Source organism: Vanellus vanellus (assembly GCF_965231255.1).
Source record: "Vanellus vanellus genome assembly, chromosome: 8".
In the NCBI taxonomy this organism is placed as follows: domain Eukaryota; kingdom Metazoa; phylum Chordata; class Aves; order Charadriiformes; family Charadriidae; genus Vanellus; species Vanellus vanellus.
In genome coordinates this window covers 16388061-16403997 of record NC_138913.1, presented here as the reverse complement: position 1 = coordinate 16403997, position 15937 = coordinate 16388061, and the positions used below count along the sequence as shown (strand labels likewise).

Sequence of the window (15937 nt, the reverse complement as noted above, 5' to 3'; positions counted from 1 at the left end):
GGAGATAGAGCAGGGTCGCCCCCCGCGATGCTACCTCGCCGCTCCCCTGTGCGAAATATCGGCATGTAGTCACGTTCACGAGTGTGCAGGATATTAGACTGGCTGGTGTGTCCTTCCAGCTCCAGGTTGCCCGCGAAACGCTGGAGTTCGTGCTCCCTACCCGCTATGTCATCCTTCCTCAACCCTGCGAGGAGACTCGCTCTGGCTTTGAGCCCCCTTGCTCTGGGCTTCGCGTCCTCTGAGGACCGATCCCGGAGCTCCCATCCAGCCCAAACTTCCCTGGAGTCAAGATGAGTGAGCGGGGTTGGCTCTCGGGGTGTTTTCGCAAGTCAGGACCCAGCTAGGGACGAGGGTTGAGGAGATCTTTCCCTCCGGCCGGCCAAAGTGCCTGCTAAGGACGGGCTTGGGGGCAGGAGGCATCCTCGGAAGACCTCGCAGTTCTCGGAAGGTTGTGCCTTATTTCAATGTTTACTCCCCGGACTGCAAATGTCACCAGAATGCAACTTTAGTGCTTTGCGGTTAATATTTTTTGCCCGAGGTCTATCACTAGCATTAATTGTCCCAATAAATTGAGATATAGTGTGCATAATGCAATGTAACAATATGGTTATATTCCACGTGTATGACTTAATTAAGCTATTTGCAGCCTGATGCTGCAAGTCAACGGGTGTGCAAGTGGATTAACAATGTACTGTTCTCGTATCCTCAGGATGGTGCATAATTACTTTACTGGCGGTACATATCAATTTTTGATGATTGCAGAACACATGCTCACTTTACCAACAAGCGCTTTAATAACTCTCCATTGTGTTTTAAAAAAGCGTTGTTTGGAAATATTTGGAAGCCTCTGCAAACAATGTTGGAGGTTCGTCGCGCGAGGTTTAGACCTGATCTATATTTGATGAAGTGCAAAGGCTCTGAGGCAGCGCCCCTCCCGCCTCACCGCCTCACCCCCTGCCCGCTCCCCGCTCCCGGGGCCGGCGAGGGGAGCGGAGCCGGGCGGGCCGGGCGCGCCGGCCGTCGAGGCACGGCGGCGGGCCTCCGTGCGGTCCCTGGGGAGGGAGGCGTTTCGGGGACGGGGGGGACGGGGACGGGGAACGGGGAACGGGGGGGGAGGCAGCGTGCCCCAACACATGCTCCTGACATTTGCGAGCGGAGTAATGTAATTAGGAAACTCGATTACAGGGCGGCGGCGAGGCTGGGGGAGCCCCGGGTCTTTGTTCCCAGGAAGATGGCGCCAGGCTCTGGCCGGCGGGATTTCGCGTGAGCCTCTCCAGGCAAAGGTGGAGGGGGACGAGTGCCGACCTTTCTGGGGGCAACTTAATTTCCGCAGCCTAATCGTGTTGGGGAGGCAGGTACCATCCATCAGAGCGAGTTCCCCGCACGGTGCCGAGCGGGGACAAGGCTGCCTGCCCGGCCGGGCATCGCCGCGCCCGGCCCAGCGCTCGGCATAACCAAACCCACCCGCTCAAAAAAAAACAAAACAAAACAAAAATAAAAACCCACAAAACCAAAAAACAAAACAAAAAGAAAATAAAGAAGAAAAAGAAAAGAAAATGAAAGGAAAGGAATGAAAAGGGAAAAAAATATAATAAAAGCTCCCGCTTGTCCTTGGGGGGCTCAGGCGTGGCTCAGGAGTCCGAGCAGGAGGGCCCCGCCAGTGCGGGGGCCGCGGGGTGGGTGCGCCGGTCTGCCCGGGCCCGGGCCCCGGCGTAATCAAAGGCACATGGGGCTCTTGGCCGGGGAGGGCATTTAATAACTCCCAGCCGCAGGGGACGGCTGGGGAGCGGGCTGCCAGCCCCGGCCGGAGCGGCGAGCAGCCCGCGGGCGCCGGGCGAGGCCAGCTCCGCCCGGCCTTGCGCGGCCCCCGGCGCCCCGCTCCGCGCCCAGGCGCGGGTGTGCTGCTGCTTCGGAGCCTTCCTGGAAGAAGTCGATTTGTTCTTGTACCTGAAGCAGGTGATGTTTATGCAGAGACATCTGAATGACAGCAGGAGCGAAGGACAAATCTAATAAAGCCTAATAAACCGTGAGAGTCTAAATGTCATTAAACTTACAAAGATGAGACTCCAAATCACCAAAAAGGTAAATGTCTTCATTAGTCTGATCTCTGAAGACTGTCGAACATTTCATTAATTTATAATTTATGATTGTTTGACAAATATTGAAAAGTATGTAAATATGAGGGGGATAATGTCTTTTCTGCGGGAGATAAGGAAATGACCCAAACTGTACGTGCCTGCTAGATTACACACGAGGTTCCATCTATCTGTTATCAAACTGTGCTTTCCCTTTATACAACATATTGTGCAACTGACAAGTGAAATAGTGCAGATAAACCAATGGTTTAAAACGTAATAAAGACAACAGCCATTTGCATTTTTTACATTTTATTACAAAGGTAATTTACTATGACACATTTCTGAATGTAATTTATGAAAACATTTTAAAGCAATTATATAATGTATACAGCACTCGGAGACACAGAAAGTCAGATAAATAATAATCTTATGGATCTTCAGAGACTTTCTATAACGCTGAAAATATAGACTTTCGCGGGAACAGCAGTAAAACATAAAATCATAGAAATAAAATGCGGAATGATGTAATAAAGAGGAAATGGGTATACTTCGAACTGGAATTGCAACATTAGATATTCAAGGAGACAATCTCATCTATTCCAAAGAACTAGATCATCACAGATTATTATTTTTTTCCCCCCTTCCTCTGCGTTGTGAAATAGGCTTCCAAAGAAAAGAGGATTTCTGAGGAAACCGTCTTGCACCCCAGCCCTCTGTGGTGGACCAAGAGGTGGACCTTCCAGTGGGGATCCCGGGGAGGCAAGGAGCGGCGTCAGCTTCCCTTCGCTCTCCTGTGACAAAGGGGAATTACGAGTTTATTATCACTCTTCATCTGGGGGAGAGAGGGGGCGGGAGGCGCCGCTTTGCGCGCACGTCCGCAGAAGTGGCTGCGCGGGGCGGGGGCCCGGGGGTGCGGGGCAGGGCCGGGGGTGCGGGCAGGCCCGGGCAGCTGCCAGACCTCCTGCCTGCCCCCTGCTCGCCCCACCCTGCAGGACCCGCCGCAGGTTTCCACCGCCTCCCCGCTTCTCAGCACGGCGCACCCTTGCTCGTGCCCCACTGAAGTCCACGGCGAGGTTGCCACCGTTTCGGTGGGCGAGGGGCGCGGGGCGGCCCCCGGCGTGGGGTCATGCGCCCCCTCCGCTCGCCTCTCCGCGGCTGGGGCAGGAGCGCTTCGCTGCTTACCGTGGAGAGCAGGGAGACGCCCAGACACCGAGAGGGGACAGCATCGCCTGATAAATGTCTCCAGGTGCCTCCAGCGAGGTATTTGCGCCCAGAGGGTCAGCAAACCCATCGCGTGCAACTGCTTGGCCTCCTCCCCTGCCCCCCCCAAAGCCACCCAGTAGACAATAAGCAAAGGAGCAGAGTTTTGTAAAAGCCCCGCATTCCCCAGAACGGGCTCTGTGTCTTTGTCTTTACATAAAACAGTGCCCTTTGGCCAAATGTGCCTGTAACGAGCTTGTAAAACAAACCAGAAATCTCAGCTCTTCCTCGAGTCTACAAGCAAGTCGCTTTATTCCCAAATCTTGCAAATATGTTAGGAGTGTTAGAAGTGGGACTAAAAAGCCCCCCTAGCAGCGCTGGTTACCTGCTGTGAGCCTCACTGCCACAGACCCTTTCACCAGACATATTAAATCTCTTACCCTAAGAAAACAGGCACTTGTCACAATTGAAACCCGACGCATCAGGGCAGCGGGATGTAACAGTTTAGGGAACTTTATATTTTCCCCGGGAGGCCCTTCCGAGCGGAGGTCCCTAACACGTTTTCCCCGAGAGGCCTGAAGGCTCTGCCCTGGCTTCAACCTTCCTGAGGGCCGCGTCCAGAGAGGGGCTCCAGAGAGGTGCCCCTCGCCCGTCCCCCCCGCCCGCCGCCAGCACCCTGCCTCTGGCCGGGCGCTTCACTTATTTATGGGGCGAAAGGGGTTTCGACGAGATGGCAGACGATTCCCTCCTCCCTCAGAACCCGAATTTTATGTGTGTGTGCCCCCCTCCCCGTCGGTTGCCCCGGCTGTTTCCCCGACGGCAGGTGGGGTGCCAGCCCCAGGCCCGGGGCCGGCAGCGCGGGTGCGGTGGCAGCGCGGGTGCGGTGGCAGCGCTGCCCGGCGCTGGGAATCGCCATCCCGGCCCCCCTCCCAGCGGCCGGGGAGGGGTGCCGCCAGCTATCCTCCCCCCGCCCTTCGCCAACGCGCTGTCATTCTTTCCCAGCTCTGAAGTATGTGTTTTATTATAGGTTATTTAATTTGATGAGCAACATTCCCACCGCCCTGAGCACAGTCTAAGTGGAAAAAGGTTTACTTGGCATTGCGAAGCGATTTCAATAATAATAATTAAAAAATAAAAAGAAGCCAACGACGCGCACACAAGCAAAAAAGCTCTCCAAAGACCGCCAGAGGGGCTGAGCCGGATTCCGCCGACCTGGGTTGCAAGGTTCCCCACCCAAACGAGCCCTCGTCTCTTTTTTCTTCTAATGGAGACAAGGAACAAGAGGTGTCCTGTCCTACCATCCCACATCTGCCGCCAGGGCAGGTCCTCCCCGTCCAGTCCTTACACGGCTGTTCGTAAGCATCTTGGCTAACAACTGGCAATTGTTGAAAAGCGGCAAAATTTCCCACGTAATTTAAGTTCAGTGTATGTCAGGAGACGGAAGGACGGACACTGGCAACTCAGTTTTAGGGCGTAAATGATTTCTCACGACACTCGCGGGTCTGTAACTTGCAACGAAAGGAGGAAAAAAAGGCAGAAGCGGCCGACGGCTGGGCTGGGAGAAGCCCACCGATCCCTTAGTCATAAAAGTGTACAATGGAAGGGCTTTATTGTCTCTCGTTAAGCAGTTCATAAGTGACCCCGTTTATTTCTGAATAGCCGTGTTTTGATGACTTATAGTATATGCAAAAACAAACTTTCCCGCGGTGTTTTTTTTCTCCGTCATGCTTTTCTTTTCAAACAGCCAGATGATTTTAAAAAGAAAAACACCCCGAAATGATAAATCGCGTCGCATAGCTAATGGCTGGAGGGCGCGTTTACCAATTCATAATCATTTATTCTTGGTGATGTATGACCCTTACTCTTAAATCTCAAAAGCTTCTATTTGAAGGTGTAAATAGCTTTTTCCCCCCTTGCAGTAAACCTTGCTGCATTAGCAGTGATTGATCTCCTGTACAATTCGTCCCAGAGTGCTATTTTAGAGGGGGAACACTGGCTTTTGGAGATTAACTGGGGAGTCTGTTACATATTAATGAACCTAGGAGATATACTAACGTTTTGGTAATTTAGTTATTTGTGTCTATAGCTTTCGCCGTTATTTTCTCTTAGACCCCCGCGGTTGTTATACATCGAATTAAAAAGTGGTCCTTCAGCATCATTTTTTCAGTGGCAACTAAACGCCATTTAATGTGAAAAACAAATGTTGACTTGTCTCTTGAAGGAAGTGTGTTTCTTGGCAAGACATCAAAGTGTTTTAAACTGTAGTAGAAGGGTTTGTTAGTTTTCTTACCCGGAGCCTACGGTAATGTCAGGAAAGAGCCTCTCGGCGGAGGCAGCCCGTCGGAGGGGGGAGCGGGCGCTGCGCAGCGCTGCGCATAGGTGCGCGCTCGAGAGGCGGTTTTAGCTGCAGCAGGAATGCACGGGCACCTCTTCGCTGGGATTACAGCCTTGATTAACGTGCTAATGAATAGGGATGTTAAAGAGTCGTCCGGAAACCCGTCTGTGAGAAGGAGGAGTGAGAAACTCCTAGGTTGGGCTTAGCCTGCAGAGAGACCAACTTAACTAAAATGCCATTAACCTACTGCTCCTCAGCAGACACTCGGGCAAAACACCTCGGAAACGTCTGAGACGGGGCCGAGGCGGAGGCGGGAGGTGGAATCCCCGCTGAGCTCTCTCCTCTGCCCCTGCAGCTGGTGCGGGGCTGGGGAGCGGGCAGGGCAGCCCGCAGCAGCCGGGCCGGGCACAGCGCTGCCGGCGGCGGGGCAGTCCCTGTCCGGCTCCTCGGCGGAAAAATAGGGTCGGGGGGCCGGGAGGAGGGAAGGGACCCCGGAGTGGGTTTGGGGGTTTGTTTTGTTTTGTTTTGGTTTTTTTTTTTTTGTGGGTTTCTTTTGCAGAGGTCCCGCTCCCTATTAACTTTGACATCTTGCGCCCATTTATAAATTAGAGTTCATTATCCTCGAAGGTCGTTAAAGTAGGCAGCTCATCTAAGAATTAATGCCTGCAAACCCCCCTCGCTACAGCTGGCTTCGCCCTGAGCTGTCTGGTGGGCTCAGGAAGCAGGCGGAGGCTACAGCCACGCCAGTGGGCAAGGAGAGCTACCGGTCCCTCCTGCCCTCCTCCACGCCATTGATCGCCGGTACCTAAAAGGTTGAAGCGCAGCTGGCCACCAGCCTGGAAGGAGCAGCCAGCGGATCCCCAAGTCAAATGGATCTGCCCTTATTTTTGAAGGGAACAAACATGTTTCTCCCCCCGCGTCCCGTCCCAAAGTTAAACGTTTGTTTAGGACAAACTCGAGAAGCAACAGTCTTTGCGAGAACCTTGTTTTCCCCTTCTTCTCCTTGTGAATAACAAAGTGATCATAGGCTACTCGGCCAGTTGGCGAGGAGAGAACTTTTGTTTTCTGGGGCGATTTATGTTCTTTATAAATATGTGGTTTGGAAAATAAAAAGAGACTTGAAAACGTTGTTACAATGAAAAAGGACAAATTAGAAGACATTTTCTGTGATCAAAGGAGGAAGAGAAAGCGAGTAGGGGTATTCAAAAAGCTTGACTTATTCACACAACTCCTTTGGAGCCCAGGGGCAACAAGCGTGTCTTACATTGAAAAGGCGGCTCTATTCAGAGTGCAGGTGCGAAGTGGTGTGGCACATTCTGCCACATTATGTAAAGGTTGTTGGAGATTAGTGTTCAGACTTAATAACTAAAGCGCTTGATTTACATTGGAAAAAAGCCCCCTCATCCGTGAAAGCAAAATAATTTAACGCGTGATCATTTCGAGTGCTGCTGATATCCTAATACTTGCATTGTTCTCGGCCAAGTACTAGAGGGGCGCGGATTGATGCTTTTGGGAACCTATCATTTACAGCCACTGAACTCTGCTCAGAACTGGAGGTCTGGAGGGGAGATAAAAGAGGGACGCAAGAGAAAAGTTTCACATTAGGGGGAGGAAAAAAAAAAAAAAAAAAAGAAAGAGAGAGAGAGAGAAAACAATATAAATGTGACAGTTCCCCTCCTCCCCGCAGGCGACTCCGCGCCTCTTGCCCGATGCCAGGGCGAAGCAGCGCCCAGGTCTGCGGAGCCGAAAATTGGGCTCAGGTCTCAGGCACTTCTCTACTCCGCCTTCCCCCGTCGGAGCAGAATTACTTACCTTACTAATTATTCATATTTATGTAAATGTCATTAGTTAATGTAACTTTCTATAAAAAGATAATCAGGCGAGAACGGAGCATAGGTATTACCTTAAGTGCATTGGCTCTGCTTGTTTCATTCATATGTTAATACACGTGATGCAGTAGTGCCAGGCGTGGGGAGGGGGGAGAGGAGGGGAGAGGAGGAAGGCAAGGGAAAGAAATTAAATAATAATAACAAAGCCCCACAAAGGCTTTAAGTTCGCATCGCGGGATCGAGGAGCACGATGCCTTCTGATGCACTGAACAAAGGGGGACCCGGCGCCGTCCCAGCCGCGGCGGCTGCCCGGGCATCCCGGCAACTTTAGGTGGCTTTTTTTTTGTTTGTTTGTTTGTGTCCCCTCCTCTCCTGCAGGAGAATTTTAACCGTCAGACCGTTTCGATGTATCCAAATCCTCGTGCCGGGCTCAGACCTTCCATTCCCGAACGACCCGAATGAAAGTATTTTTGTACGGGACACGCACCAATTAAAATTGCAATACCTTTTTGCATCCCTCTTCAGTGTAAGCATTTTAGGGCCATTTCCATAAATTCTCCGCGAGAATAAAGGCTATAATGGGAACAAGGTGAGAAAGCTGTTAACCATTGTTTCAGCAAGAAAAGGTCGTAAGTCAGGCAATTGGTGTCTGACCTGTCAGGATAAGGTATAAAGGCTTTATTCATGCAGTCGCTCACGATTTTCTCAGCTCTCACAAAAGTGTTTTTATGATTCTGTTTTCTTACCTCGTTCCTTAATTAAAAAGCTGAATGATTAGAATAGCACCTGCATAATGTCTGGACGACGCCTGCATACTAATTCGCGAGTCTTTACATCTAGTAATTATAACATAAAATCAGAGATTGAATAAAACAGAAGGATTTTGCCCCTAAAGCCCTGCTAATCCCCTTTTAAAAGAGTCTGCTGAAATAATTCAGAACAGTTTCCGGAAGTTGGATTACCGACTCTTTTTTGACTATTTACAATGAAATGATATTTCACACTTAAAGGAGTCTCTGTATTTCTACAACAGGTTTTTAAAGGTGGCCTGTTTTCCACACAATAACAATCCACTGACTCCTTCTTTCTTTTCCTACCTTTTTTTTTTTCCTTCCTCCCAGCAAGATCTTCATCTTTATCAAGTATATGCGAGGATTAATCTGTCCTCAGGTAGGGAGAACAAAACCTCCCCCTTTGAAACCTCCCTTTGACTCCCCACTCCGGGACTCCCAGCCTGACCACCCCCGGCCCGGGAGGGGGAGGGGAGAGGGCTGCGTGAGGGCAGCCCAATTTTGCCCAAGTTCAGATGCACCCTGTTTCCCAGCCGCTCCCAGGAGCGGGCGGTGGAGCAAGGAGCTCCCATTGCTTCACTATTGCCCCCCCAGGGCAGAGGATAATTTAAACCAGCAGTGACTGGCCAAAAGTTGGAGAATAATTTTTTTCTGTGTGTGTCTTCCCAAAACAGCTTGCGGGGGGTGGGGGGGTGGGGTGGGGGAGGAAGAGGGGGAAGGGATATCCACGCTTTTGTCTGGCTTTCAGGGCGTGCTGCAGCAGGTATCCTCAGGGGCAGCAGCGAAACAGGGCGAGGGCAGGAGGGAGCCGCTGGCCGCTGGCAGAGGGGTCCCGGCGGGGTTCCCCCGGCCCGGGCGGGAGGTGCACAGCCCCGCACGGCTCACCCCTGCCTCCCGCTGCCCGGGTGCTCAGCCGGCACCCCAGGGTGGCTTCCTCAGTCCACGCATACCAGCACGGTGACCCGGAGACAGGTTTTGCAGCCGATCCGCTGGACTGGGGGGAAGAAAAAAAAACCTAAAAAAAAAAAAAACAAAACCCCAGCCGATTTGTTAGAGCGTCCTGTCTATTTTAGGAAAAAGTTTTCCTCGCAGCCCGGCGTGCTCCAGCCCGGCCATGGGGTTGAGTGTCGCAGTTGAAGAAGAAGAAAACGCAGCTGATGCGCGGATTTCCAAGCGCGGGAGCTGGTGCCCGGAGCCGCGGGGTCTCGTCTCCCAATCCAGGAGAGCCAGCGCGGTCCTCGCTTCGGAGCGGGGTAGCTCCAAATGCAGAAGAAGTTGAGAACAAATTCAGCCTCACGGGAAAGCTGCAGAGGTTTCTCTGAGCTGTTGCCATCATTAGGAACACCTTAATGTGTTGTGCCTTTTTTTTTTTTTTTTTTTTACTGTTAAAGCATTATTTTTGCGGTCCCCCCTCCTTCTCCGTCCTCCCCATCCGTCCCCCCTCCTTCTCCTCCCCTAGTGTAATCCTGCAAAAATTCTAAATCATCTACGAGAAAATGGAGTCAATGTGTCATTCAGCATTAAAAATCTGGGGGTTTTAACTAAAAGCTTTAATTGCTATTCTGGCCCCATTATAACCATGGGAACGACGTGCTCTGTCGGGATCTCAGAAATGTTACATATCCCTTAAGCAGGCACTCCTCTTGTTTGTTTATTCTAGCTTACTTTCATTTATATCCCAGGAATATTCTTTCGCCAGGCGACACACGAAAAGACAAAGGGTGTAAATAAACTAACATATGGCCCAGAGGTTTTAGAGAAGCTGGAGCCGCTTAGCAAGTCATGTGGGTGATACTGGGAATCCGACTTCTCTCCTTCCCCCACTCCCGCATAACCTCCGCTTCCCTGTGCTCTCCTTCTGCCTTCTCACGATAAGTCACTCTCGTGTCGCGACCGGCTTTGGGGCACCAGCTGTATTTTTCCTTCGGACTGGAAAAATCTGGGCAGCGAAGGGATGGGCGCACGTCTGTCTGTCCGTGCCTCTACGCGCAGCTGGAAAAAACACCGTTGACATAACAAATGTGCGTGGGGATGTGTGTACGCACGCACACCAGCCCTGAACGCGGGGTGGGTCCCGGAGGGGGGGGGGGGCGGCCCCGGGAAGCGGCAGCGGTGCTGAGCGCTGCGGGCCGGGCCATGCCTCCGTGCGGGCCGGCTGGCGGGGACGCAGGGGAGGGCTGAGCCATCCGACCCACACAGAGACACTTGACAACAACCTTATTTCATTATTCCGCCGCCCCCCCCCCCCGGTTGTAATCCATTCCAGTGTTTCTGCCCCAAAGAGCCTAAATGGTGGCTGAGCCCCGGCTCAAGCCGGGGAGGTGCCCGGTGCTCAGCCGCACGCCGCACCTCCTGCCCCTCCGCTTCTCCCGGTAAGGCGGCGGAAACGGGTCTCGGTTACTGAATCATATTTCTAATCTTCCTTTCCTGAACATACAATGTTCTTTTGTTAAATGAATGGTCTTTAATTAATGCACTTGCACAATGCAGGGGCTTGCATGGGGATCGATGATAGGAAGCAACAGGGGATGGTTCCCTCCAAAATGGTTTGTCAGCATTGAGAAAGAAAAGGCAATGTCTATAAAAGGACCACTAATAATGCCCACACGTCTCTCACCATGTTGTCTGAGGGGACATTCCTTCCCTTGTTGACAGTCAAGTGTAATAAGTACATGTCTTCGCTCAATCATTATAGACCATAGAATTGTATTCTTTAATTAGCATGTACTGTTAGCCCTCCTTTCCTTTATGGGCCATTTTTTTGTCTTTTACAAGACCAGCGAAAATGTTTTCCTTCAGTTCTTTTTCTTGAATTCTTTTCTCTCTTCAATTATTTTCTCTCTCTCTCTTTCTGTAGTCAAATGTATTCTTTATTGACAATATTCCTACCAGCCAAAGCCAACTTTTTGTCATCTCTGTGTGTTAGGCAACTTCTTTCAAGTTTTCCTTTTTTAAAGGGAGGCAAGACAGCGCGCATGCGCACGACGCCCGCCGGCGTTAGGGCCGCTACGTGCCCAGGGCTGCTGCATCCCTCCAAATTGCAAAGCTGAGGTTTAAAAAGTCATGGCAAGAAAACTCTGAGCATGTTGGGGAGCTGCGAAACCCTGCAACGTATTAAGATCTATTGGGGGAATATTCAAGGCGAAGAAGGCGTACCTTCAGACTACTCGAGCTGACGAATGAATTTCCTCTCTTAAAAAGAAATAAAATGCTCTAAATCCTCCTAGGAACCTTATAAACAGTCTCACTGTGACAGAGACTCATATTGGGGGAAAAAATCTTCAAACAAACAGTTTCATCCCTCACCCGCCCTGCCAAAACAATAACCCCTCGGGGGCGGAGGGGAGCAGCAGCCTTTCGGGGCGGCTGCGGCTGGAAACTCTCGCCAATATCCAGAGTATTTACTGACCCCAGAACCGCAAAGTGGGCGTGCAGGACTCGGGGTGCCACTGCAGAGGTGGTCGGAGGGGACAACAGAGGGACAGGGCTCCACATGGGTGACCCCGGCCTCTGATTTCGCACTCTGCACCTCGGTCACGATTTAAGTACAATTCATTTGAAGTCTCCGGTCTGAAAAATGTCATCTCAGAAATGAAGCAAAAAAAAAGTGTTTTGTTTTGTTTTGTTCTTTTAATGCAAATGCCAACCTAAAACGATTAACATTAAAAGAGGTTAAAGACCAACAAAAACACGCATTACTACTTGGTTGTACACCTCACTAATAGCACACCGGTTTGAAGAAATCCGTTTTCAACTAATATAAAAACCAACAGAAAGACAAGGTTGACTAAACAGTGTTTTAGGAATGGCTCGGTATCATCAGTACAAACACATATTTTAAAAGTGCACATTTGTAAAAATAACCATAGAATTGAAACGTTTATAAATATTTATTGTAAAAAAAATCCAAATATTAAAAATAAATAGTATGTTCAAACACACAACAGAACATTCCTTCATTACCAAACACGTGCTGAAGGAAAATATGAAATATAAGAAGTCTGGAAAGAGATACAGCATATCAACATTGTAAATGTTTTTTGCGAGCTACATTTTTCAGAGGCGTTTCTTCTCTGTACAGTTCACAAGGAATGTGCTAGGTTTTCCCATAAATATTACAAGATAAGGATTAATAATAATAACAATAATAATAATACCCACTCCACTGAAGTTTGATTCGGTCTTTACTCAGGAAAAGTCCCATTAAATTAAAGGGGTGGCTTAGAATGGCAGGATAGGGCTCAGATCATTCTGTAGCAACTAAAACAGAAGTACACTGATGAGTTACAACTTCAAGGAATTCGTGTTACGAACAGAGAATTTAATGATCTCCAATGAGAAGCTACTAAATAAACCTTGACCAGCGAATCATTTCAGTATACACCGTGATGTTTATAAAATGAAGATACAAAAGGGATGCTGTTTGACTATCTTTACACTTACAGACAATAAAACATGAGAGCATATGGAAGCCATCGCTTTGAATGCGTTAACAACTTCGATACATTGCAGTATATACATGCTTAATAGGTATTCGGACTGTTAAAATGATCAAAGCCTTTACTCTTATGTCTACGCTCTTGCTTTCACTCTACTGGAAAGAAAACATTTGTTGGTCACATACTGGTGTTAATGAAACCCAACATTTCTGCCTTCTCCCAAGAATCGCATTCTGTGCAGCATATGTGTAGGAATAATTTATTGGACGGAAAAGTTCAGAGGATAAAATGAAAAAAAAAATGGACATCATTTCAACTTTCGAACAGAGAGGTCATACAGACATCTATGGAGATCTGTACACAGACAGAGTTTCACACAGACACAGCCACATACATCCAGATGTATGTCTATACACAGGATTCGATAGTTTGGCATTTTCTGCACCCTCTGGGCCCCTAAAGTTATCTTTAAAAGTTTGATTTTATCTCTTTAGAAACGGTTTAAAGCTAACGGGCAGGGTGAGTTTGACAGAGAGGAGAACAAATCGCTGACAAAGAACCTTTTACGTTTCATCAGCGTTGTTAGGACGACGAGCAGGAATTTCTCAGATAATAACTCCCACTTCAAAGATTTCTCAGCTCAATAGAAATTGGACCATCCTTTTTATTCAACCACAAGGGCTGGCACTAAAGACGACTCAACTGTTTGAATTTTTTTTCATCGTGTTTATTTTTCCCCTATTCACTGGGGTACTTGGATAAAATAAACAACAAGACAATTACTGGAACATGGACTTCTAACTTTCCCGGGCCCATGGCCCAGCGCCCATGGCCCCGGCCGTGCGGATGTCAAGTTCCCTCCGCACCGCGGAGCCCCCGCTCGCCGCCGCGCAGCGCCGGCCGGCCGGGGCGGGCTGGGGGGGGGGGGGGGGGGAGGGGGCACGGCAGTTCCCCCCGGCCCTGGCCCCTCTTTCCCGGCTCCTGGGGGACTTCCACCAGCACACCTACAACCTGGGGCGAAGGCAGTCCAAGGGCGGGCGGGGGGGGGGGGAATTGTGTGTCTTTCGGCCCCAATCCTATCTTGCTCTGAGAGGGGCGAGGGTGGGGGGGCAGGAGAGGGAAGGACACCTCGGGCTTTGTGGCCGGGTTTTGCTGCGAGAAGGTGGTGGGAAATGCTGGGGAGAGGAGACAGGACCTCGGGGCGAGCCTGGCTGGCAGCCCCTTGCTTTGGGGAGAAGGAGAGCGGGGCTACAAAGGCGGAGTGGAGCCCGCCTCGGGGAGGGGGGGGGGGGGGCTGGAGCCCAGCAAACCCCAACTCCGGCGAAGTGCATTAGGTGGAGGAAGTGTATCTCTAGCGGGGAGCAGATTGAGTGTATTAAGCTAGCATGAAACCAAAGGTCAGTGCAAATGTATCTTAATAGACTGTCTCAAATGGAGTGTGCCTCCTTTGAAGGCCGCTTGCTATTGCTCTCCTCATTACCATAGCGATCCTAACGTGGCATGCTGATGCACCATAAAACTCACACTTTCAACCCCAAAATCAGGCCCTTTGAACAACCCGAGCTTGATTAGACCTTTCTCCTTTTCTTTTCCCCCCTTAAAAACCATTTCCTTGCCTTTAGAAACTCGCCCTCAAATCCCAAACGCATTCTCTGATCCCGGCAGAAAGCAGAAACAAAAGTGAGCTGAGGCGGCGGTTCAAGCGGGCCTTTTCTTCCTGACAGTCTTATCCATTTTTATTATGGTCTGGAACAAGTGCCCTGTTCGCGTGGGTTTTGTTTACCGGAAATTAAATGAAAATGATTTAGTTCGCGTCAAACAAAAATATATACTTGTATACACAAGAAAAAGGGCCTGTTAGACGTAAATATTATGTCCTTAATGAAAAGACTGGACGGGCTCCAGACTTCGCCTTTCACTATTTAAGTATGACTTGCCTATTGCCATAGAAATCCTAACTTACCATGAAGATTCACCGTTGTGAAGAAATACTTCTTTGTGCGAGCTTGCTTTGATGTCTAAGGCATAAGATTCAGGCTTTCAGCTGCGTCTGTCTAGATTACCTTGAGAGCAACGGGGTAGACATCTGTAACAAGCAAATGAAAAATTAAAGGTGATTAGCCTGCACATCCAAACACTTCTGTAAATAGCGAAATAAAGAAATAAACAGGTCTCAGGACACGATGGAAGCATCCTCCCTGCCCGCAACTGGCTTCTGTACCTCTCGATTTCCACAAGTTTCAGGGGTTGGAGAGGGGCACAATTCTCTCCTAGTTTGGGCTCCTCTCTGGCACATTTCTGCCGCCTAGGTAATTCCCTACGCGTATCCCCGGTAGCGACACGCTGTTGTCACCGCTCGAGGTGTTTAAAGGCCAAAGTTGTCGAGTTTGGGCGAGTGAAGAAGGGAACCCCACTTGGTGCCTTGGGAGAAAAACAAAGCCGGGGAGGCGCTGGGCGTGGGGGTGTTTTTAGCCACCGACCAGCTATTTGTTTTCCTGTAGCTTTTATATTTATTCATATATACATGTACGTGCGTGTGCGCGCGTGTGTGCAGTTGTGCACACACACCACCCGCAGCCACCTGGGTGCCGGGGCGATGCATCAGACACGAGAAGATGCCGTTGCCGCAGCCTTCTGTCTGCACTCAGCAAGCCGTGGAAACCCCTTCCAGCAGCCCGTGCTATTTATTTGCCTATACTATCTGGTATTCTTAAACATCATTAAAGTAATTAAAACGGCACCATTCGGCAGTTTCAAGCTACCCCAGCGGAGGGGTTTGTTTATTTATTTTGGTTTGGGGTTTTTTTTGGTTTGTTTTGTTTGTTGTTTTTTTTTTTTTTTTTCCTTCCCTTCATTCTCTCTCTGAGCCAGAGGAGCGAACCCCGTGGGTTCGGGCAGGGTCTGGTTTGAAGCTCTGGGGTAGGATGAAGATGCTACAGCCGCGTTGCCGGCCCGCTACGGGCATTTATCACCGGGACCATCCGCAGGGCAGCCGCCGTGGAGCAGCGGCCCCGCGTCCCCGCGCTGCCGGGGGGGCTGCCCGGCCTCGGCCCTCGCCGTGACGTCACCGAGCGGGCTCTGCCCCCCCCCTTCCCCCCATCCTCTCCACCGCCCCCCGGGAGGCCCAGCGCCCACGGTTCAACAGGAGCCACGCTCTGGGTGGGGACGGGCATGTTTGGGTATTAGAAGTCATTACCAGTGGGAGCTAAAATGGACAGTCAATCATCGCACCCCCCTGGGCCTTTCTTTATTAGCGACTACTAGG

The 15937-nt window shown here is 50.3% G+C and overlaps 1 protein-coding gene across 1 annotated transcript in view; it reads right to left on the bottom strand.

Moving 5' to 3' along the window:
• Nucleotides 1–1631: 1631 nt before the first annotated feature.
• The window catches only part of LOC309675027 (zinc finger protein ZIC 4-like), a gene marked incomplete at both ends in the record, with an annotated part of 20584 nt that continues 6278 nt past the window's right edge, over nucleotides 1632–15937 (bottom strand). Inside the window, 1 exon segment of the mRNA XM_082487228.1 lies at nucleotides 1632–1977. Coding sequence (XP_082343354.1) covers nucleotides 1632–1977 — 346 coding nt within the window.